Here is a 23,975-nt window from a genome sequence, read left to right on the forward strand (position 1 = left end):
CCAGGTTCTTGAAGGCCAGTGGTGCAGGAGATGTTGAGGCTGGAGGAGATGAAGCTTTTCAAGGAGAAACCAAAAGCCGGGCAGAGAGCTCAACCCCCTTTTCTGTTGTAATCCTTCTGGCCACTGCTTGCTCTGCAGAAACGTATTTTAGGCTGTGGCAGTGGGATTTGCTTCCTGCTGCTATGCCCAGGGGGGAAGAAACAGCCTATATTACTTGCAAATCTGCTCAACCATTAGTTGAAACCAGGGAACACCCTTCACTGCCTTGAGAAGTAAAAGATTCGGGGGAAAACCTCGCTGAAGCATGTGCAAGCTGCCACCAGACAGAAAGTGTGCAACTGTTGGCTCTCCCTCTCGCAGGAAGGCAGCTTGAACTGACAGGAGAGACAGGACGGCTCAAACCCCAGCCGGATGGAATAATCAATGCTGCTTTCACTGCTGTTTTGGTTCGTTCCCCGTTAATCTTCCTTTCTGATGTCCCTCCTTTCCTAGAAGTGGCTCCCAAGATCACCACGACCCCTTTGCTTGCAAAGCCACTCTCCAAGTCAACATTTGCCTTTTCCAGACAGTCAGAAACTCTGCTGAACCTTTCTTATTTTAGGACCCAGATCTTGGATGTTTTAACTCTACCATAGAACCACAACCCGGTTTGTGTTGAAGGGACCTCAAAGCTCATCCAGCTCCAACCGCTGGGACCCCTTCCACTGGAGCAGCTGCTCCAAGCCCTGTGTCCAACCTGGCCTTGAGCACTGCCAGGGATGGGGCAGCCACAGCTTCTCTGGGCTCCCTCACAGGGAAGTGCTTCTGCCTTAGATCCAACCTATATCTCCCGTTTAAGTTTAAACCCATCACCCCTTGTCCTCTCACTGCCTTCGCATCCTGCCCCAAATGGCGACGCACAAGCAGGCAGCAAACATCCCTCTCATCACCCTGCGTGTAAATTAACCCCATTTAACCATTTTAATATCCCTCCCTCCCCGCGCATCCCCGCACAGCGCCGAGCACACCGCCTGCATCACCGGCCCCCCCTCCCACCGCGCTCACTTGGTACGGCCCTTCCCCTCCACCCCCACTTCCCCACCCGAGTGGTAGGCGCCGCGGCCTCCGATTGGCTGCGGGGCCCCGCAGTCCGCGCGAGCTGCGGGTGCCTCAGTGTGCGCGCGGCTGTGCGCGGCGCTCGGTGCTCCCGTCGTTCTCTCCCCTCCAGCCCCGTTACCGGCCGCCGCCGCCATGGCTTCGGGTAGGTGCTTCCAGCCCCCATCCTGTGGGATTGGGACTGGGGGGCGCTGGTGGCGGCTCCGCTTCCTGTCGCTGAGCGCGGGTGTGGCGGTGTGGGCGCGGAGAAGGGTGGGCGAGCGCCATGTGGCGCAGGTGTGGAGAAGGCCGCGGCCATGTTATGGGGAGCCGCGGTTTGTTCCTTCCCCCACCCCCCTGCCCCTCACACCTTCCCTTCCCCCCGGTTACCGCCCGCTCCGGAGGGGGGGAGGGGAGACACGCCCCCTTTATCGAGGCCACGCCCCCTCCCCGGGAGCCCCCCCCTCCACTAGCCCTGCCGAGGCCGCCCCTTTTCGGCCTGGCCACGCCCCCCCCGTGTCGCAACGGGGTGGGGGATCCCAAGGGGGTTCCCCCCAGTCTGTGGGACCCCCCTTTGGGTTGTGCCTCCCTCCCCAGGACGGGAGATGTGAGCCCCATTTTGGTTCATGACCCCTCCCCCCTTTAGGGTCATGGTCCCCCTTTGTGTTGTGTGTTCTTCCCCCTGTGTTGACCCATCCTCCGGTGATGCCACTCCCCACACATGGTTTGGGTGCTTCCCATATGGAATGCAAACACCCCCTTCCTGCTCCCCAAGCATGGGACCCACCTTTGTGTTCCAGTATATCAGCTCTATGTTCTGCTTTGGCTACCAGCACAGTGAATGGGGTAGCTCCACTTCCACCTCCCCCCAGTGGGCTTAAAATTGGCTGTAATTCTCCAATGGAGACCTTTAGCTGGGTATGGAGACAGCAGCTCTGCTGTCCCAGATGACTTGATGCAGCCCAGCTTTTCCTGGGCCTTCTGCGAGAAACGTTGTGTTGCTGGTTTTCATCCCATTTGAGGTCCCAGCAGCAGCGATGACCCCCGAAGCTGTGGGTAGGTAGTGTATCCCAGCATGGGAGAGGGAATTCCCCAGAGCCATAAGTGCTTCGTGGAGTGAGCCGTGTTTTGTTAGGCTTGAGCCACCTTAGTGTCATCTCACATATATATGAATGATAGCAAAACCAAAGCAAGGTATGTTTAAGGCATCCTTTGATGCAAGGAACAGTTCTTTAGGAGAAAGCCTGTCCAAAGACTTTGTAAAATGAGTTCAGATCGTGAGTTCTTCACTAAATGAGTGAAGTTTGGCAGTAAACTGAAACCTCTTTCTTCCCAGCCTTCAGATACTTTGCAGTCAAGCACCTGAGTGTCTCCTCTGGTTTTACTCCATGGTGGTGGTCAAACATGAGGTTCTTAACAGTCTCTTATCCCCATGGAGCCCACCGAAAGCAATCCAGTCAGAAGCCTGTAGGCTAAAAGATCCAGTGAATGATGTATAAATAAAGGAGAATCCTCTGATTCTGCCTGTTCCTATTTTACAGGCTCCTGTTTCCAGAGTTTTTCCCGAATGCTGTGGCTTGGCAGAAGTTGAAGTGAGAAGCTAAGGAAATTAAATATAGTCATTCAGTTTATGGCTAATTGCATCCTTAGTCAAGAATTCTTTCTGATACAACCATGAATATTCCTTCTTTTAATTAGTGGCATTAATGGCATATAAGTTTTCGAGAGGTTTGAAGGTGGTTGCCTATTTAATACTCATCTTTGTGATCATTTAAATTGAAATAACATCAACATTTGACCTTCATCTCATTAAGAACACTCAATGTGTTGGAGCTGTGCTTTTAGGTTGGCTTTTTAATTGCTTTTCATTGTGAAAAGGCAATGAAAATCTTTGTGTAGCAGTACAGAAGGAGAATGTTTCACATCTGAGTGAAACTCCTCCATAGGATGAAACATTCTTTCATCCCATCTTAGCTTTTAGTAAACTTGCAGAATATGGAACTTGCTACTTTGTGTTGCTTTGAGGAGATACTTTAGCATTAAAAATGCTGCTTCATGTCTGAAGAGCTTAGGTGATACCCTCGTCTTGGAATTACATCCATGTGTGTTGAAGTATATGTGTAAATAGGATTTGATTTATAACCAGAGGTTATAATGAACAGGCTTTCAGCAATTTGAGCAGTGTTTTGATTGGAAAATGGTCGTAGTCATTCCTAGTTTCTGACAGTTATCTTGCATTGTAATTAATTGTTGGTTTCAGCTTCTCAGTCAGTTTTAAGAGGTTCAAGACAGAGCTTTGGGGAAAGACTGAAATCAGGGCTGAAAGCAGAGACATTCCTCACAGTTCCTATTAGACCACAGCACCACAATATTTGTACAAGTCCTTGAAGTGATTTGAAAGGAAGAGAAAAATTGCAGGGCTGTTACCCAGAGTGACAGGCTGGTAGAGAAAGGGAAATTCCCACCTTCTTGTCTGCGTTTTGACAAGAAGGTGGGAATTTCAAGCAAGAATGTCAAGAGGAATTGAGGCTCCCCCTAGGCAGCAGATGGATGGAATCTGTGTAGTTAAGAAGTTGGTGGGGCCTTGAGCAGCTTGGGGGTGTGAGGGTATCTCTGAAGAGATGGAGCCTGCTCCCAACAGCTGGAATTCTGAAGGGTCTGAGGTTGATGGAGCAATGTGTGTGTGTGTTCTGGGTGCCTGCATCTGTTTGCTGGTTTGGGAAGCTGAACCGGTAGGAATGTGTGTTTTCCCGTGGTTAGTCAGAGCTTTTAACCCAAAACTGTAAGAATTTGCATTACAAAGTTTAGATAAATGCAGACATGAAAATATGAGGAAATCCATCATTCTGAGATTAACAAACTGAAACAGCATGATAAACAGACACGGATGAGTAAAGATAAACACCCTACTGGATTCCAGCTAGCAGGTAGTTGGGGTTTGCTGTACTTCAAATACAACCAGTCAAACCATTTCAGTGATTTTTATTTTAACTTAAGATCATATCTGAAATCCGTATTTTTCCAGTGTGTTTCCAGAATAAATATCCTTGATAACTGATGTTTATATTGGAATTAATACCCGTAATGCCTGCCTGGCATGTTGTGTTGTGTGAATGAATGTATTCATCATGCACGATTTGAGCTCTCAGTAATGTTTCTGGTTTTGCAGTACGAGGGATGGGAAATGTCATGGTTCCTGCATCCCTGATTTTACATCTCCATATTCTGCTTGTCTCTTTGCCCTTTGCTTGGCAGAGTTTTCTTATGGCATCTTAAAAAGGGGTTCGGTGGGACTGACCTGCTTAGCTTTGCTTGACTGCTAAAGCTGCTGCGTTGTTTCTGTTCATTGGTGATGGCACTGTCTGTGATAGCCATTAGAGGGGGTTTTACAGGCCTGGATATTTGAAGAGACTCCTTGAAAATGGAATTCAGATCCTTCAAAAAGAAAGTCCAAAGTGGCCAGTCCTGTGTCATGTTCCCTGCACCCCGTGCTCCTGTTCTCCCAGTCTTAGCAGTTGCTAACAAAGAGGAAGCTGTCTCATTCTGCATGGAAAGCAGCTGCATTATCCAGTGTATTTGAAGCTTTTTCCTTCTCCCCAGATTCCTTCCTTTTACAGTAAGTAGAAGCAGAAGATGTTCATTTTAAGTTCTCAATGTGACTTAATTCTTTTTCTAGATTCTGGAAGTTACAGTCAGTCTGGGGGCCAGCAGAGGTATGTGTGTGTGTGGAGGGGGGGGTGTTTTCCTGTTAGCAGTTAAATCTGTAAGATAAAAGGCTGTTTAGTATTCCCACCATGATGTTTGACTCTTCAGGCATAACAAAGTGTTTGTATGTTCTTGGAGTTATGGGTGCAGAAAGCTTGCTGCCCTGGGCCTTTGTTAATATGTCTTATAAACCAGGGTTAAAAATCTTCCTGAAGAGAAGACAATGAGCAGGTTTATATTGGAATGACACTGAAAGAACTTAGGAAATGGCATGAATATAGAGAAATATTTTCCATGTAACTGCCTTAAGCTATTCAAGATTTTAGCCAAAGCTTATGTAAGTGGAAAGATGATGGGCCGTATAGATGTAAAGAATATATATATGTATTTCCTCCTATATTTACTTCTATACTGGTATAGAAGTGAAATTTCACTTTTCCATCTGTTCATTGTGAAATTTAAAAGCCTGCTCATGAAATAGCTCAAGTTTGGGGGGGTATGGTATTCTCATTGGTGAAACAAAAGTAGTTTTATGGATGTATGAAAATCATGGCTAATACTGACTGTGCTAATGAAACTCAGAAGGTTCTGTGTGTATAGCACTGTGTGAGCTCGAGTTCATATCTGAATATGATATGAGTTTCAGCACATGGTGGTTCTCTCTGTGCATGAAGTCTTAAAGTGGCACAACAACAAGTAAGTATAATCTCGAGTGTGGTTTTGATGATGATATTGCTGAATAGTCCAACAAATACCAACTTGACAGTAATTGATGAAAGTAAAATTAACTTTGTAAGAGTATAGTGCAAAGCTTAAAATGCTTTGGTTTCATCACAGTTTCTGTGATTCTGAAGAATGTCAGATGACAGTAATCCCAACTTTTATGTACTTCAGACTTATACTTGAAACAGAGCAGAAATTAGAATAAGCTTTTCTGCCTTCTGACAGGCAACTGTAGTAACCAGTAATTCATTGATGTGGTTCTAATATGCCTACAACTCCAGTACCTGGATTAAACGCTTGGTTTGGAATGGAAAGAAACTTAACACCAATAATACCTTTACTTTCCAACCCACGTGGAGGGCACTGTCAGCATTTACTAAATGCATTTTTCTCTTACAGCTATTCGTCCTATGGCAATCAGAGCAGTCAAAATTATGGCCAAGCACAGGTAAGGTGAAAAAGCCCATCATGTCTTTCATAGCAGACGTTCCTTGGGTAAAACTAATTGTTCCTGAGTGACCCTGTATGGGCCAGGAAGAATCCCATTCTCAGCTTGATGTGTGCAGTTGTGCCTAGTAAAGAACAACTGTAATTAGCTGCTGGAAGTTACACTTATGTGAGGATGTTCTTGAAATTACAGGGATATTCTGGTTATGGGCAGAGTGGAGACAATTCCTCCTATGGACAGAACTATGGAAGCTATCATGGGAACTATGGACAGAATCAAACAGGTTTGGCTAGCTTGTTACATTCATTGGCAGGAATTAAAAGATGAATATTTACTAAATATTTCCTTCCTCCATTCCCAGGTTATGGACAAGATTCCCAGGGATATGATGATGAATCCGGTTATGAAAATCAGAATCAGAGCTCATACAACCAGCAGTCTTATGGCAGTCAGGGGCAGCAGAAAGGGTCGTCGAGAGGGTAAGGAGGCTGAGTTTAACAGGATCTATTTCCAGTCTGGTAGTTGTATGTTTTAAACTACAGCTATAGCAAATTTCATTGCTAAAAAAAGGACAAACATCTGAAAATCCACATTCTTAAAACATTTTTAATGCCTGAAAGAGCAGGAGGAAAGGAAGAATATTTCTTTGTGTAAGAAGGATGGGATACAGTTGTTTTGAAGTCAAGGAGTGTGGGGAGATACACTGCAGAAAGTCTTTGGATAGTGACTAAAATGAGGAATGAACATGCTAGAGAGTATTTTGATGAGGAAAAGGATGTATCAGGTACCCCTCCAGTCACGTTCTTTTGTATGAACTTAAAATACTCTTTTATTAACTTCAAATAAGCTGTCATCAAGGAAATTCTTAACTGTTCTTTGATTTGCAGACTTCTTATTTGACTTAGAATACCTTTTTTTGAAGGAAGAGGAAAGGATTCACAAATGTCACCAAGTAGGATTCTCAAAGCACAATGTTCTTATATCCTCATCAGTAACTTAAATGTGCACTCTGATTCAGTACTTCACACTATTGCAAATGTATTTTTCTTGTAAGGGATATTGTACCTCCAGTAAGTTTCAGGAGGACTAGTGATACAGATTTGAAAGTGTGTTGGAAAGTACAACCCAGCTGCCCCTAACGACTTACAAGGCCACATTTTGCTTGAATACCTTTGTTATCTAACTTACAAGCTTTGTGCATACACCCCAAGGTTGCTGCTTGTATTATGTCTTTATTAAGGATCTTGTGGCCCTTTAAATTACAGTCTGTACTGAACCTCATTCTTGTTTTCAAGGTCCAAATATTTCTGTGTATTTTTGCAGGCTGATAGAACAGTCTGGACTTGAACAAATCTGTGCTGGGATTCTGCTTTTGTAGTTATCATTGCAAAATGTCTTAATATGAACAAGCAGGGTCTTTATCTGTCAGCGGTAGGTGCTGGCATTCCCTGTGTCTTTTATGCATCCCTAACAAAGGCTGGTAGATGGTTAAGTTTTGGTTTGCTTTGTTTTCTGAGCATTTTAGAGCTGTACAAAGGACTAGGCAATAACGTGGGGTTTAAGTGTTGACATCCAGTGGGGAAAAAATGCAGTATAGATTCTTCAACGAGTTGGTTTTGATCAGAAAACAAAAAAGAGACCTTGGAGAGGAACTCTTCAATGTATGGTTGCAACAAGTAAGGGGAAGTGGTGAAATTAAATGGTGACAGTTTTGAAGAGGATAGCCACAAAGTTGTATCTCTCACTTCCCAGGGGAGGTAAGGAAGGAAAACCAGCACAAATAGTGGATACTCTCAATGATGCTTCTTTCCAGATGGTACAAAGTGGAGCTTACTTGTTCTTAAGATATTAACAAAAAGTCTTCACAAGCTCTTTGCCACTGGGATTAATGATATTAAAACTAAGATCTCGGCTAGGACTGGGACAGAGCAGACTAGATGGTTGTTTATGCCAGTGGGATATTTTGAGATGTGTTGAATCCAATGGACTTCATTTTAGAGTGCTTTGAAAAACTAGTGGAGACTTCCTGTATGCTCTTAGGTTTTATTGTTTGCTTTTCTGAGGCATTTTGGCTAGCAAGTATGATTGCCAAAGACTGGAGAGGGGCAAACATAGTGCCTCATCCTTTGGAAAAGGGTGGGAGCAGGGAGGAGGAAGAGAAGAAAGGGTGGCAGAGGTTAGCGATTAACTTCAGTTACTGAAAAAACAATACAGTTAAGCCACAGCTATATACCCAGGGGGAAAACAAAGGTGTGAGTAACAGCCATTGTTTCCTGGATGCAGTTTCTCATCAACCTATCTAATGTCTTGCTATGAAAGGGTAACCCAACTGGTGCTATTCTCTAGATTTTTATGACGCTTCTGTTCACAAGGGAAGCATGGTGTAGGTGAGATCTCTTTGGGGTTGCTCTGAAGTTGTTACTAATCAGAGAAGAGTTACAGCTCCCTCTTAGAATGTATTGGAATGTATTGGAATATCTTAGATGTGATATTGGTCAGTGTTTCTGATGGAAGTTAGTTGGATAGTATATGTAAATGACACTAAAGTGAGGAGAACTGCAAGTATGATGGGAGACATCACAAGAGTTAGAAAAGTTCTTGGCCAAATGGTAGAAGGCCCAGGAAAAGATAAGCTGCAATTCAGTGAAAGCAAAATTGGGGGATTTGTTTCATAAGCAGCAGGTATGAGCTCCATAATACAATAGGAGCAGCAAACGTGTTCCCTGCAGTTCTACAGAGAAGGATTTGTTGTTCAGCAGCTCATGGGCTATCCATCAGTAGCTGTGCTACTGGGAGAGGGGAGAAAGCGTTGTACTGGGGTATGTACAGCAAAGTGATGCTTGTAAGTTACATTTACAGTGGAAATGGAGAATGTCTTGAAAGAAGTGGTAGTGTACAGCTTTCTACCTTGCTTTTATCAGAAGCCAAATACATCCCAACAGAGGTGGAACACAGTGTTTTCCTATCTGTATGCCAGTAATGACTGGGAGGTAACTGGGGTTAGGAAGTTTGAGCAATGTCATGAACTTTCAGCCATTATTTTGCTCTCTGTTCTGTGAACATTTAGCTATTAATACCAATTCTGTTTATTTCAAGTGGAAGAGGCTCTTATGAACAAAAGTCAAACTATGGTCAGCACCAAAGCTCTTATGACCAGCAGTCAAGCTATGGACAAAACCAAGACTCTTATGACCAGCAGTCAAGCTCTTATGACCAGCAGTCGGGCTATGGCCACCAGGGCTCTTATGACCAGCAGTCGGGCTATGGCCACCAGAGCTCATATGACCAAAAGTCAGGCTATAACCAGCACCAAAGCTCATATGGCCATTCTCAGCAATCCTACCAGTCTCAGAAGGGAAGCTATAGCCACAACAGCCAAGGTAAAATTCACAGGTTAAGTTCAATATTGGCTAGTAAAATTGAGCAGAAATGCTGTGAAATAGTTGGATTCCATTCCATGGGCAGTTGATTTTATGAATAGTTAAACCTCTTGTTTCATGGTGTTGTTTTTGGGGAATGTTTTATTTGTGAAGACTTTCAAAACAGTATGCAGAGATGGAAAGACTTGGGGCCCCAAAACTGTTGCATTTGTCGGAGGCAGCCTCACGGAGTCCATATCCCTGAGTTCTGCAAAATGTAGATGGAATTTTCTTCCTAAGCCATTTTGAACCTTTTTCCTACATGGAGGTGGCATGTCTTGATCAGTCATGAAGAGCTTTTGCACTTCACATTCCAGCTTTAAGCTGTGTAGGTGAATTCTGGGATAGAAGGACATGGGAAGTTTAAGATTGACCCTTCTCTTTGCAGTAACTTCACACCAGCGGCACAACCCACACTCTTTATCCTTGTTCTGTCTTCAGTGATGCCTTTTGCAAACTGGGAAGGTGATATGGAAGTAGAATGCAAAGTGTATTTTAGACAATACGTTTAACATTGGAAAATGGAGTGTGAGGAGCAGTGTTTACGTTTGGAGATATCCTGTGGCTCTGGGAGCTAAGAGAGAGAACCAGAACAAAACCAAACTTTGCTCCATTACTTTGTGGTGTAGTTAACGTAAGAGGTTTAGGAGTTGATGCTTTCCAGATTTAAATGGCAAACCAGGGGAGGAAAAGCTGTAGAATGGGAATTTTCACTGCAGTTTGCACTACAATTCACTCATGTTTTGCTCTCTTCATTCCTCCAGATGATCGTCGTGAAAAGAGTAGGTATGGAGAAGATAATAGAGGATATGGCGGGTCACAGGGAGGAGGTAGAGGGGGATATGACATGGATGGAAGAGGTCATATGTCTGGATATAGGTAAGTGATCTCATTCCTGTGCCTGCAGTTCCCTACCCTTGTTTCTTATTATTTAGCTGGCTTTAAATTTTGTCTATTATGTCTATTCCTAATGTGGCTCAGATTTAGATTTCTAAAAATGGGAGGTTTCTAAAATTAAACCTTTCTGTGCTGCACAGAAACACATTTGCCTAGGAAAAGCTTTTAGATTATGGCACGTAGCTGTGTTTTATTTACATGAGTTGCAATACACAAACTGCTTGAGCCCATCCCTTAAAATAAGACATTGTAAAACCTGGAACAGTTTGTTTTCAGTTAGAAGAAAACCAACAGCCAGGGACCGAGAAGGTTTTACACAATTCATAGCTAAGGTAGCTAACATTTTAGCAGGGAAGTTTTGACTTTACAGAGACAAATCATTACACCAAGGGTGGTTAAGTATCTTTCTGCTTCCTACTAGTAGCATTACTTGTTCTTTACTGGGTTGTTTTGTGGTTCGGGGTGGTTTTCAGTTTAAACTTCCTTTAAAATACAGTTTGTATAATTGGCTTAGCTGTCAGTTTCAACACATTTATTTTAAGTAGATTTTAAATATTAACAACCCTGTTACCCCTTCTGCCATTGTGTTAGGCCTTGCTCCTGTCAAGAAAATGTATGCACATATTTGATGTAGTGCATGCACATGATCTCGTGCGTAGGCCAGAGTTTGGGACCTTTGCTTTAAATCCTGTTGCATTAGGCCAGATGACATTTATATTTCTTAATAAACTGTCACAATTTGCTGCCCTTTCATTCCCTCTGAAGTGGTTGGAGGTATAGAGTGCTCATGGATGCAAAGTAAGGATATGGGAGCTTTTAGTGAGCTGTGGAGTGCTGCTTATTGACACCACTTGCCCTTTAATAGGCTGCACGGTTGTGGGTTATTGCTAGAACCCCAGACAAAGAACTCTTAATTGTACAGCACTGAACTGACCTTAACTAAAGAAAAGAACCTAACAGTGTGTTAAGACTTGGTTGGTTTTAAAGTCTTGATTTTAAAGCCATAGTTTGAATTTGCCTGTTTCTAAAGTGGTCCCAAATTGTACTTTGTAACTTGTCACTTCAGTGACATAGGTGGACCCTACCTCTCTTAATTAGGGGTGGTAGCATGATTACAAGTGTGTGTTAATGTTACTTCATGTTAGAGCTTGCTGGGGTTTTATATAATAGAAACTTAACCAGCAAAGTAATTTCTAAATTAATTTTCAGTTAAAACTGAACAATTGCTTTTAAATCAGCTTTTCTGTGTGTTTTCTGTATTCCTATGGTAAAATCTGGGTCTTTAAAAAGGCATCTTTAAGTGAGCCCTTTCCAACACAAGCTGCAAATATGAGCTTCAGTAAACCTACTTTTGGTAGATTTTATCACTTTGAAACAAACTTCTGTCTTTGCAAGTTGAAGTAAATGAAATTGATGCCTGTGAAAATAAAGCCTCTTCCCATGTTTTTCTAAATTGTAAGGAAAATCTTGTTCACCCATCCATGTAGGTAATACATGGGTTGTTATGTATTACCACTTTTGGTCAAACCAAAAGCCCCTTTTGGCTTTTTCAGTGGAAAAGAGTGGAAATGAATGGAGAAGTGGGAGAAAATACAGCAAAGTGGGAATGTATTTGGTAGGAATTCTGTTCACTTCTATTAAGTGGTGCAGTCTTTAATGCTGGTTGTAGTGAAATTTCTCTGAAACTACAGCGTCATATATATTTATTCAGTCTTTCTGCATAATTATGATGGAGAATTCTGTTTCTGACATGTTTTACCAAAGTCATTCCTAATAGGAAAAGGTAAAGTTTACGTTAAATACCAAACTTGTATAATCAAGAGGAAAATAACTTTTAATAAGGTAAGAATTCATGTTTAATCCTGTGAAATGTGGGATTCCAGGGTAGTTCCTTGGGTTTATTTCCCTGGGTTTTTCTTTTTTCCCTTCCCCTAAAAGCTTGTGTAGGAATGTCAAGTCTATCTCCAATAACTAGTTAGCATTTCAGATCACATTTTAATGCTTAACACTATAATGAATCCATAGCCACTGGGAAATAATCTGTCTAAAAATCTTGCCTACACAGATACTTGTAACCATGCAGGCTTTGACTTTCATAGTGCTTAGAAAATAATGTGTAACTGAGTTCTATCAACACGCACACAGAAGTAAGTTGTTCTTTGACATTACTAAAACCATTAATAGCTAACTCAAGACCATAGCAAAGGAATCTCTTTGTGTTAGCAAGCAAGAAAGATTTAGTCTGGACAGGGAGAACACGTTGCAGCTTGTTGCACATTGTAAGAGCTGTACCCAGTGGTTGGTGTTCTTACAGCTGTATTGCCTAACCTGCTCTGTTGGGCTGGGTGCTGCATCCCCCTTACAAGCATCGTCCTGCACTTGCAAGACAGTGACTTTGCCTGCAGCATCAGTTTTCCCACAGGATGCAGTGGCCTGTATAAACCTACCCTGCACGTCGGAACCTTCAGAGCAGTATGCAAGTGCTAAACATCATTCTGGAATACTCGAAGCAAAATCCAGTTCATATTTTCAAATTCTAAGAGCTTAAATTTCTTTGAATAACCTTTCTAAAAGTACCTCAAAACCCTGTTGGCAATGTTAAGTTATGAATTGTTATTCCAGAAACCAGAATGATTTGACTATGTACTGTAATGCATGCTTTCAGCACTCATTTTGTGCCTGTGTAAAGTCAGGCAGCACTGAGAGGAAAGTACCTTTTGAGGAGTTCCTGTTCAGAGTCTGTAGCTGATCTTACAACAGAGAACAATCATTTTCTTCTGTGTCAGATGTTCACTTTTTAATCTCAGTGACTCAGGGTTTCAAAATCCTGTATTTTATTAATGGCCTTGAATTACATCTTTGGGGGCTTTAGTAGAATTCGTCACCCTTTCATTGGGAAGCTTGAAAAATTCATGGTCTCATTTGTATTCTGGCTAAGAAGCAACATCTCTTCTGTGTTTTTAAACCCACACTAGAAGAGTCTCATCTTTGAGCTCTTTTGGTTAGAAAGCAGGTACACCAGGTCTGGAGAATGCAGTTTTACACCCAGTTATTCTTCCAAGTTTCCTTGTAGGGTTAGTTCCCTTGTTGTTGGAGTCCTCGTCTGAAAAATAAGCAATTGTTTATTGTGGTTGTGGGACTCAGTTGTTTTGGTTAAGCAAGTTGAGTGGGAAATACAGCAGCAATACAAAGCAGGTTTGTGCTCTTTCATGTTGAGAAAGCCATTTGGACTGTCTTGTAGCTGTACCTGTGACACTGCCCTTCTCTTAGAGTCTGGGGATTAAATGGGAGAAGCTCTGCCTTTGAATGAGCTTGTGCAGTCTGTGTGGTGGAACTACACAGATGCAGTTCAGAAGAGGATTTACTCTTGTGTCAGGGTTTGTCATAGAAATCCCAACTTTGCTCAGCACAGATTCTATTCTCTCATGCAGAACTGATGTTGATGTGCTATAAACCACAGTTACCTGTGCACCTTAACGGTTGTATTGGCTATGATGAATAGGAATAAGCTTATTGTTATAAAAAGGAAACTACAGCTTAGTGCAAGTGGAGGGTTTCTTTACAAGTGTGGTTTGTGTTCAGAATTAATATGTTGACTTGTAATATTCATGCTTGAGCTCAGCCTTTTCTAGATAGACTTTGGGAAAACATGAAAAGAGGCAATAAATACAGGCAGGGGGGTGGGAAACCCCATCTGTCAGTGACTTTATGGGTGCACTGAGCATTCCTTTCTTGTTTGCAAAAATACATTCTTACGTGTAGCTCCCACACGCTTGGCGAGACAGATACATGTTGGAGGCTGAAATCTGGTGCCTGAGTTCTTGGTGCTGTTTCTGCCATTTAAAAAAGGTATTGCTTGTATCTGTAGTGTTGAGCTCGCCTTGTAACTGTGCCTTTAGCTGAAAGAGTGATTCCCAGCTGAAGTAAGCAATGTTCAGATGCACGCCAGTTACAGTCAAGTAGGTGATGCTTAAATATATCACCAAGTACAGGGGGAAAAGAACATCTGAATGTGTTTCTTTCATAGCAGCAAGTTTTTGTCACTATGAATGGTGCCTCACAGGCCCTCTGGCTGCTTGCAGTGCAGTCACTTATCTTTATTGGTGGCATTGCTGAATTTTAGCTGCCTGTTCATGATTCTAACATAAGGTGTTCAAGCTCCAGTTGGTTGCCCATCTATTTGGTCTATGGTAAAGCAGTGGAGCACTGATGTTAGGTTTTCCACATATTCTGTGATGATGATGTGGGAACTAATTCAGTCAGCTTGAGACTTGAATTTTGGCTCTCAGGGGTGAATGCTTGCAGCCAGCTTCTGTGTTTGAGTTTGCTTGCAGCAGCGTATCCAGGGGCCTCCTGGGGATCTTGGGCTTTGCCCAGCAAGCTGGGGAAGGGAACACACTACAGCTTTATAAATCACATATGGGATGTGACTTAAAAATGGGGGAAAGCATTAATTTGTCCTCAGAGGTATGTGACACTGAACTGATGCAGATTTTTGCTGGGTTGGTGGGTCAAGACTAAGCAGAAGATGCCATGCTGAAGCATACTTGGGCAAAACCCTGTTTCTGCAGACATTAATTAAAAAGCCTAATTAAAGTGTGGATTGCACTTGTTAGTGTGGGGTACAGAACTGCTGGATTGCAAAGTTACAAATGAGGCATTGGTGTGACCTCCTTTACGTTTCATATATCCAGCTCCGTATTACTTCTCAGTATTGTGGTGCATGCATTTTTACCCCAGCATCCCAGCAAAACCCTGTGGAGTCCTGGCTGTGTTGATCACAACCTTTCTGTATGGTTTTAGATTGTTGGATTTTGTCCTAATTTATGGCTCTGCTGCTGTATACTTAGAAATCAGAAAACAAATGTTGTGGATAATGCTCTCCTGGGGACATAATCTAGGGCTGGAAAGCTTTGATGACGTTTTCATGGTTGATGTATTCACTCCTGTTATTTCTGAGTTAAAATCCTAGAAGAACAGGCATCTGACTGAAAATTGTTATGTTATAATCAAGTTTTTCTTTTAGCTGAAGTGAATTGGAGGTGGCAGAAAGGTATTTACAGTCAATTTTATGATCACTGTTGTGTTTTATATCATCAGTCCTTGAAAATAGCCAGCCTTGACTAAAGACCAGCTCTGATGTTGCATGTGGAATTCAGTCATTTTACCTCTTTAGTGAGCAGAATGGGTTACATAGGAGTAAATGACACTGCATAAGAGAAGTCCCAGTAAAAGTGATAGCCTGTTGTGGCAAACATCTAATAGTCCTTTTATGTACTGCCACAGAATGTCAGTCACCCTTCAAAGAATGTGTCTCTTAATCCAGCTTTGATAATAGCTGTTAAAACCTTATTTCTTTTCTGTGCCTCATTTGGGGCAGGTTTTACCTCATAAATGCTAAGCAAGCAATGCCTTCCCTTCATCACTTTGCATGTGCTGTAACAGAAAACAGATGCACAAAGTGCCAAAAAGTTATTCCCTAGTTTTATACCATTGCCTCTTGCCGGGATGCTTGTCCCATGGTTGCACTCCGGTGTGTTGGCAGATAGATTGAATCAAAGCCTGGAGTGACTTAGTTGTGAAGCACAGTGGTGAAGAGGCTACTCATGCTAGCACAGTAGTTCCTTAGCAACTCCACATCATGGTTTGAGCTTAAGCTGGCTTGATTTTAGCTGCTGAGTGTGAAGGCTCTCAGGTTTAGGTGAGCTGCCTAATCTTAAGGTAGCAGCTATGCCCGCTGTGTGAAGGAGGGTAAGCAGGGCTGTTGTACACAGCAGCATGAGACTTTGTGATGCTTGTTTCTTGACTTCCTAAACAACCCAGTGGTCGTGTTTTTCCTGAAGGCTTTGAATACTGGTTATATTATGTTCATAACATGGATGCACTTACAAATGCTGGTGTGGAAAGTCCTGCTAGTACAAACACTGACATTGAAAAGAGTGAGGGTTTATTTTCATGCGCGTAATTCGAGGCATGACTCCTGTTTCAAACCCCCTTCTAACCTTTGCAAAGTGATGTGTGTAATCTCTTAACTTGGTCTACATTTTGTGCCACAGGTATCAGAATGAATGAAATAAAACTTCACGGCCTCTGCTTTTGAAGCTCACATACACACACCTTCTCTGTAATGTCAAGTGCTGGTAGGACAGTAGGTCCCCACAGACCCTGTCTCAGAGAATGGCTGATGCTGATCATTTGCCCCTTGTATATGAATGCATTACAATGGAGGTTAATTAACTTCAGCTCTTTTTACTTTGAGGGAAGTCCTAAAGCACTGATTATTCCAAAGCAGCAATTACACCAACAGTTAAAGCCCATTAACCTTCATGAAATAATGTGTCTGTTTGAAACCCCAGCTTTTAATGGCAGTCCTTTTGCCTTATGGGATGGGAGAAAATATTGAAGCAGCGATGTGTGTGTGGGTTAGTTTAAAACCCTCTTCAGGGCTTCTCTCCTCCAGTGAGTGTATTCCCTTTCATGTAATTTAAGCTTTGAACGTGAATGAGTGGTGAGGAGAGCGTAGAGGTGGTGCTTGAGCTGCCAGACAGTAACTCAACTTGTGATCAGTTAACTGTAGATTGAGCCTTGGGCTCTAGCACATAGAGACTTAAGGAAGAAATCATTTCTTCAATTTTTCCTCTGCAGTGGTGGTGACCGTGGTGGCTTCAAAAATTACGGTGGTAAGTGCCGAGTATCCAAAAATGTTTCAGTGGAAATCCTTTATAAATCTAAAAGCCACCAATAATATCTCGTGACTAGCTCCTAGAAGCATTACGGTGTTTCGGTGAGGCTGGTGTGTTCATGAGTCTCTTTAAATAGCCAAACTCTTAGCCATAAACTGCATTTCTCCTTTGTCAAATTGCATGAACGAATTTGTGGAGACAGTGACGTTCACCGGATTGTTTCTTTTTTTTTTCCTTTTCTTTTGTTTCTGTTCTTTTTCCGTTACAAACACTTCTTAGAAAGGTTCTAGAGGTAAAAACTTAAAGCGGTAAACTGCTTGGTGATGTGACAACCAGCAAGAGAACACCAGCACAGCATCAGTGTGGCAACTGCCACGTGCTGCAAGCTAAAGAACACGTTAACGTCCCACAGACACCTTCTGTTGAACGTTTTAAGCTAAATGGCCTCTAAATCTCTGGTTAATGTTGTAGATCTTAGCTGCGTTACATACATGCTTTAAATATTTTCTTGTTTCTAAAAAATCACTTGAAAATGTTTTGCTAAAAATAGTCTTTCTTTTTTTTTTTTTCCTTTTCTTTTTTTTCCTTCCCCCCCCCCCCCCTTAAACCCCTTTCATAGGTCAGAGGGATTATGGACCAAGATCAGATGCTGGTAAGAGAACAAGCAGTGGGTGGGAGTACATTGTAGCTCTTAGGTCGTTGCTTTTAAAATGTAGTGCTAGAAAGATGGATGTGGCTGCAGTTCCCATGGTTCAGAAGAAGTCTTAGCTAAAGCTTCTCTTCCTTGAGAGATATATATCTGTTTTATTAAAGCACATGTAGATGCCTTTATAAAGCACATTGGATGCCTTTTCATGGAGCAAGTAAGAATTTGTTGATGAACTTTGAATCCCTTTGAGGCCAGCAGCTGCTTTCAGTGCCATAACACTTGCACTGAACTTGAGTTATTTAAACTCCATGGATAAGTTGAGTGTGTGGCTGTCCTGGGTTCAGCAGTAGCAATGACTGCTATGCTGGTCAGCTATTGAATGTACTCTGTCTCTGATGTAGTGTGGCATCTGTAGGTGCTGTGCATGTGTGTTGGAAGTTGAGAGTGTTAACTTCAAAATGATGCTCTCAGCTCATCTTTTATTTCATGCAAGTTGTCTTTGAGATGTAAGAGTCTGCTCCTGGGCAGCATAAACCTGAGCTTAAAATGTTGCTTCTGTTGCTGCCACAGAAATGCATTGTAAATGTAGCTTATTTTGTCCTAGATTCAGAGTCTGACAACTCTGATAACAACACCATCTTCGTGCAAGGACTCGGAGAGGATGTTTCAACAGATCAAGTGGCAGACTATTTCAAACAAATTGGTATCATAAAGGTATGTGAAATGAGAAATCATTGGTAAAAGAAAGAGAACTTGCAGAGCTAGTGTATTGGAAAAGTACTGGCATCATTCAAGGCAGATGCTCACTCTGACTCCCAGTTGTAGATAGTATTTTTATCTGGGTTCCCAGATGACAGCTCATTTGTAAGCTGGCAGCACTAGCACCTTTTTTTCCCAGTGACATTTAGATTGCTTCCCATCTCTTTAGTCTTTATAACCCTTAACACTGACACTCTATCCATTGTACCACCCCCATACTTCAGCATGAATGCTCCTGTGTTCTGTGCCTGGTTTTTCTGTTTCTGTGATTCTAAATTAGGGCTTCCTGCACTTGACCTTATTTTTTCTCTTAAAACTGGGCCCATCATTACATCCTGGAGAACAGGCAGTCAGTATCCTTCAGTCAGAAGCATCTGCTTCTGCAGGCTAGCTCCAGGAGAATCTTCCTTCTAGTGATGCTTAGCTTTGAACTAGCTTTACCAGTATTTCTCCTATGTCAAGTGTACAACCTTTCTTTTCAGACCAACAAAAAGACTGGCAAACCTATGATAAACCTTTATACAGATAAGGATACGGGCAAACCAAAGGGAGAAGCAACAGTATCTTTTGATGACCCTCCTTCTGCTAAAGCAGCGATTGACTGGTTTGATGGTAGGTGAGAGTACCTGTTCTTCTGGTTATTTATGGATGTAACATGCAGCTGAAGAAGCAAATCAGTAACCTCATTGGGAACCCTGTGCTGGTTGTCGTGTGCCTTTTATTATTCTCTGTGTGCTGACTTTCTCATTTGCTGGAACAGCAGCTTGTGATTGACCAAAAATCTATAATGAAACTGTTAAGATTTGCTGCTGTACCTCAGTCATCCCTGCACAAGTGTGAGAGGTGGCATCATGTCACTTGTTGTTCAGAGCAGCAGAGCTGTGATCTGTCAGCAGCTGGAGCTATACTCTTCGATAGTAGTAAACTTGAGGAGGGTCGTACAAGCTTTGTATTCATTCTGTATGTACAAATCGCTTCTGTGCTTTTGAACTTGCTGCTGTGCCATTGGGAGTTGTATTGATCTTTCTCTCATTTCCTGTCTTTCCACAGGGAAAGAATTCAATGGCAATGTTATCAAAGTTTCTTTCGCAACTAGAAGGCCTGAATTCATGAGAGGAGGTGGAGGTGGTGGACGTCGAGGTGGGAACTGAAATCTGTGGAATCCTTGTTTTTTAATAGTTAAAAGCTTTTTAGCTATTCTTAGTTTATAGAAGTTGACTTTGAAGCAGTGATTCATCAAGCATAGGGGCCTCTGGGATTCTGCCATGAAAGGGAATAATAATGCTTGAACCAAGCACACTAAACTGAAATCTGTAATCTCTTATACACAGCACAAAATTTACACTTCCCTTTTGAGCTGGAGAGTCTCCAGATCATGCCTCAGCATTGCTTTGAAAGAGATAGTGTAACAGGGATGTTGAGGCTGTGCACGTTGCACATATATAGGTGTGAATTCCCAGTGAGTATATTTACTCATTACACAGCAAAGCCTTGATACTCTGATGTTTCCAGGTGGTATCAGGCAAGGTAAATTATTCAGCTGCTACTGACTTAGAGCAGCAGTTGGATGTCTGACTCCTTCAGTTACATGGATGTTTATCTCCCTGATTCTCTGCATAACACAGTTCTGTGAGTAACCCATTGGATATTAAGTACCATTTTACAGGAAGCATGCTTTGTGTGGTGGCTCTCAACTACTCTTAGTTCTTAAATCAGTTTTGTAGGCTGGTACAAAAGTGATTCTTCAAGAACTTCAATTGGTATAATAATTGGTACCATTTACTGTCCTTGGCACTCCCTGCTGCTTCCAGAATTCCTAATGTGGCTTGTCTAGAGGGACTATATATTTACATTAAACACTTCTTCAACCTGTAAAATCCATCACTCAGGTCCTGAAGCCAGTGACAGCCCTTAATAAATGTTTCTGATGTATAGATCAAAGACACTTCCCCTCCTTTATTCTGACTGTAATTTTGTCTGCAGGTTCACGAGGTGGATATGGAAGAGGTGGAGGCTTCCAGGGTAGAAGTGGGGAACCCAAAAACGGTGATTGGGTTTGTCCTAACCCGTAAGTGTCATTTCAGTCGGGCAGTGGTGTTTCATGGATGCTCTCCGAGTTTCTTAGCAGCTGAATCTGGGGAATCCTTGTCTTTCCCAGGGGATGCGGCAACATGAACTTCGCTCGCAGGAATTCCTGCAACCAGTGTGGTGAGCCCAGACCAGAAGATTCCCGTCCATCAGGAGGTGTGTAGGGAGCAGCTGTCTCTCTTCTGAAGCATTTAAAGCGCTCCTGTCCCCTGCAGCCTTTTGGCTAACCTGGCTGACGTGTTGCTTTGCATCCCCTCCAGATTTCCGTGGGAGAGGTGGCTATGGAGGAGAAAGAGGATACCGAGGGCGCGGGGGCAGAGGCGGCGACCGGGGAGGTGGCTATGGGGGTAAAATGGGAGGAAGGTAAGCACTTGCTTTGTCCTTGCGTGGTGCTGGAGCCAGGCGGGCTGTGGAATCGATAGGGATGTGGGAAAGGAATGTTGTTTATGTGCATGCACCCTGTGCTGTGAAAATACCGACTCCACATGGGAGCTTGCAGAGGAAGGAAGTCAGTTGAGTGTGTTCTGTGTGAGTGTGTTCTGTGCATGCTCTTGGATGAAGCTATCCAAGCATAGGATAGGCAGAAGTTGATGTGGGGAGGTCTGACCAAAAACCCTGTTTGTTGTTTGCTGAAGGGGATTCCTGTTTGTTGTTTGCTGAAGGGGATTCCTGATAACTTTGCATTTCCCTTTCAGAAATGACTTCAGAAACGATCAACGCAACAGACCATACTGAAGACCACTGTGAATGTTTTGTTTGTCTTCTTGATGCGTTTGATAGTGAAATTGCCAGAGTTTTGCCTGCAGCTTCACCCATGGCCTCTTTGGATAGTGGAATTGAGTGAAACTAGAGTTTTATTTTGGTGGGAGGGATTGGGCTGGTTTGGGAGGACTTTTTCTTTTCTTTTTTTTTAAGCAAGACATGGAAATTTAATCTTGATTTCAACATTCTCCTCTTTTCTTCCCCCCCAACACCTTTTCAACAGGCCCCTGAGAAGAAAAAGGATAAACTGTAAAATATTGCCAAAATATGAAGTGTTTTGTAATACAACAATAAATGCTGATTGTTTTATTTGTGAAATCTCACTGGTGCAAGTTCATTCAGTTGCATGTTTCCTTATGTACTCCCTGGTTCCTGTCTATGACCTAAGTAGTAAATAGGATCATGGAGTCGTGGAATAGTTTGGGTTGGAAGGGACCTTAAAGCTCCTCCAGTTCCAACCCCTGCCACAGGAGGGACCCCTTCCACTGGAGCAGCTGCTCCAAGCCCCTGTGTCCAACCTGGCCTTGAGCACTGCCAGGGATGGGGCAGCCACAGCTTCTCTGGGCACCCTGTGCCAGCGCCTCAGCACCCTCACAGGGAACAGCTTCTGCCTTATCCCTAACCTGAACCTCCCCTGTTTCAGTTTGACCCCATCACCCCTTGTGCTATCACTACAGTCGCTGATGAAGAGCCCCTCTCCAGCATCCTGTGTGGGCCCACTTGCTGTCCATACTTTCTACCCCAGACTTGCAGGCTTGTCCTTGGCTCCGTTCTCATTTCCTCTGAGGATGAAGTCCTTCTTTCCTACATTTCCTGCTAGGCTTGCTTTGGTGCACCCTGCAGCCTTCAGGAGGAGCAGGCAGATGGCAGTGTGTTCTCATGCTGCCAAGGAGCATGTTGTGACCAGCCCAGGCTCCAAACCCAAAGTGGGATGCCTGTTAGAAAAAGAAAGTCGATTTGCTATGGATTGCTGTCCTTTTTAGTGGCTGCTTTTGAAACGTGGGTGATGCAAACAAGTGCTGCGCTCATCTTTTATGATAAGATGGAGGTGACACAGATGCAGAAGGCACATTGTAAGCGTTTGGGATTCAGCACTGAAGCTAAGGTTTCAAGCAGCAGGAGCTCCTGCTTGGACTAGGTCAGTGCACACTGCAGAGGAGAGGTGGTGGGAATGGGTGAGGAGCTGCCACAGCTTGTGTCCAGTGCTGCCTCTTCATCACAAGCCTCCAAGAGAGCATCAGGTTAACAATAGCTTTTGTTCATGTTTGTGAGCCAGCTGCTTGCCTTGGTGTGCAGTGACAGTGATGCCATGTTCAAACTGGGAGTCACCCGTGGCTGTAAATGCAGTATTTTAAGGTTTGCAGTATTTTAAGGTTTCTCTTTGAAAGTGCAATTGTCACAAATAATGGAAGAAATTCTTTCCTGTGAGGGCACTGAGGTACTGGAATGGGTTGCCCAGGGAGGTTGTGAATGCTCCATCCCTGGCAGTGTTCAAGGCCAGGTTGGACAGAGCCTTGGGTGCCATGGTTTAGTGTGAGGTGTCCCTGCCCATGGCAGGGGTTGGAACTGGATGATCTTAAGGTCCTTTCCAACCCTAACTATTCTATGATTCTATGGACAACTTGTTCTTGACACTGGAACTGGAGGTGTATGTGTGTCAGTGATGCTATAAAATGTAATGGATGGGGGAGGCCTTCAGGAAGGCAAATAAATTCAGTGTCTTGTTCTGCTTAAGCCTTAAGATCTGAGGCCTGGTACTCCTAACTTGGTACTGTCAAAAATGAGCCAGGCTGGATAAGCTGGAGTGTTTTATCCCGGTTAAACTGGTGTGATGGGTTGAGGGAAGCAGGCTAGAGGATACTCTCGCACCTCAGATCCGAGGGAGCAGTGGCTGCTGGTTGGGTGATGGAGGAAGTCAGTGATGCAGCTGAGGACAGAAGGGTAAGTGTCACTGCCTGAGGCTGCCTGCGGAACACAGTTGTGCTGGCAAATTGCAGGCACCTCCTTAGGGCTGCACCTTGATCCCATCGCACTGAGTTGGGAAGGGCTGGGCAGAGCAAACCCAATGGGGCAGAGGCACTCTGGTCCTGCACGTTCCCTGCTGTCTCTCTTGCCTTTTCCCTCTGGGGTTTTCAATACCTGGAGCAACAGTTCTAGCTCCCTTTAATCCTGACTCAACTTCCAACCCTGTTTTCCCTCCCAGCCTAAAAGCATTTATGTCCTCAAGGGATCACTCCCCAGCTGGATCACTGACCACACCAGTGTGCAAGTAAACCACAAAACTGCTGGAGCTTTTCCAGCCTGGCAAAGACACTGGGCTTTTGTTTTATTCATGTTCTGTTCTGCACTGGGGCAACCACAACCTGTGTTCTATATGGCTTTTATGACTGTGAAGACACCTTCACCAGCTGCTGTGTCCTCATAGAAAGCTAGCAAGGCAGAGAAAGGGTGACACCAGGTTGGTGACATGCATGTGTTTTAGTTGGTTTAGTTCAGAGGGGCCTGGGAGGTGATGTTCTGTAGATGCAAACCCAGGTGAAGGTTTAACAATGCCATTGCCCTCCCAGCTCTATCTGCCGAGTCCTTTTGCATTGCACACACTGCCTATGGGAGAAGTTTTCACTGAGGCTAAAAGCAAAGCAAAAAACCTTCCCAAGAAGCCAGTGTCTTGAGGATTGAATGAGTTTTAGCTCTTCCTGCCATGGCAGTTCACAGCTTGCTGCCCTCTGGTTAAACACGGGGCCTTACCTCGTGCTGGGGATATCCCT

General features: G+C 43.4%; 1 protein-coding gene across 1 annotated transcript; it reads left to right on the plus strand.

Moving 5' to 3' along the window:
• The first annotated feature begins 1,117 nt into the window (after positions 1-1,117).
• On the plus strand, positions 1,118-21,525 carry TAF15 (TATA-box binding protein associated factor 15). Its single transcript, XM_034068740.1, has 16 exons — positions 1,118-1,240; positions 4,751-4,787; positions 5,902-5,950; positions 6,143-6,233; positions 6,312-6,429; positions 9,047-9,330; positions 10,134-10,248; positions 16,912-16,946; positions 17,569-17,601; positions 18,203-18,312; positions 18,840-18,969; positions 19,408-19,497; positions 20,341-20,425; positions 20,516-20,601; positions 20,706-20,808; positions 21,141-21,525. The coding sequence occupies exons 1-16, from the start codon at positions 1,231-1,233 to the stop codon at positions 21,178-21,180; spliced, it is 1,416 nt and encodes a 471-aa protein (XP_033924631.1). The 5' UTR covers positions 1,118-1,230; the 3' UTR covers positions 21,181-21,525.
• The last annotated feature ends 2,450 nt before the right edge of the window (positions 21,526-23,975 follow it).

This window comes from Melopsittacus undulatus, chromosome 13 (assembly GCF_012275295.1).
Source record: "Melopsittacus undulatus isolate bMelUnd1 chromosome 13, bMelUnd1.mat.Z, whole genome shotgun sequence".
In the NCBI taxonomy this organism is placed as follows: domain Eukaryota; kingdom Metazoa; phylum Chordata; class Aves; order Psittaciformes; family Psittaculidae; genus Melopsittacus; species Melopsittacus undulatus.

Bases quoted from the DNA above. Each gene is read 5' to 3' on its own strand.
- TAF15 (XM_034068740.1), top strand. The intron at 17,602-18,202 runs GTAAGAGAACAA...ATTTTGTCCTAG, and splicing joins TGGACCAAGATCAGATGCTG to ATTCAGAGTCTGACAACTCT. The intron at 18,970-19,407 runs GTAGGTGAGAGT...GTCTTTCCACAG, and splicing joins AGCGATTGACTGGTTTGATG to GGAAAGAATTCAATGGCAAT.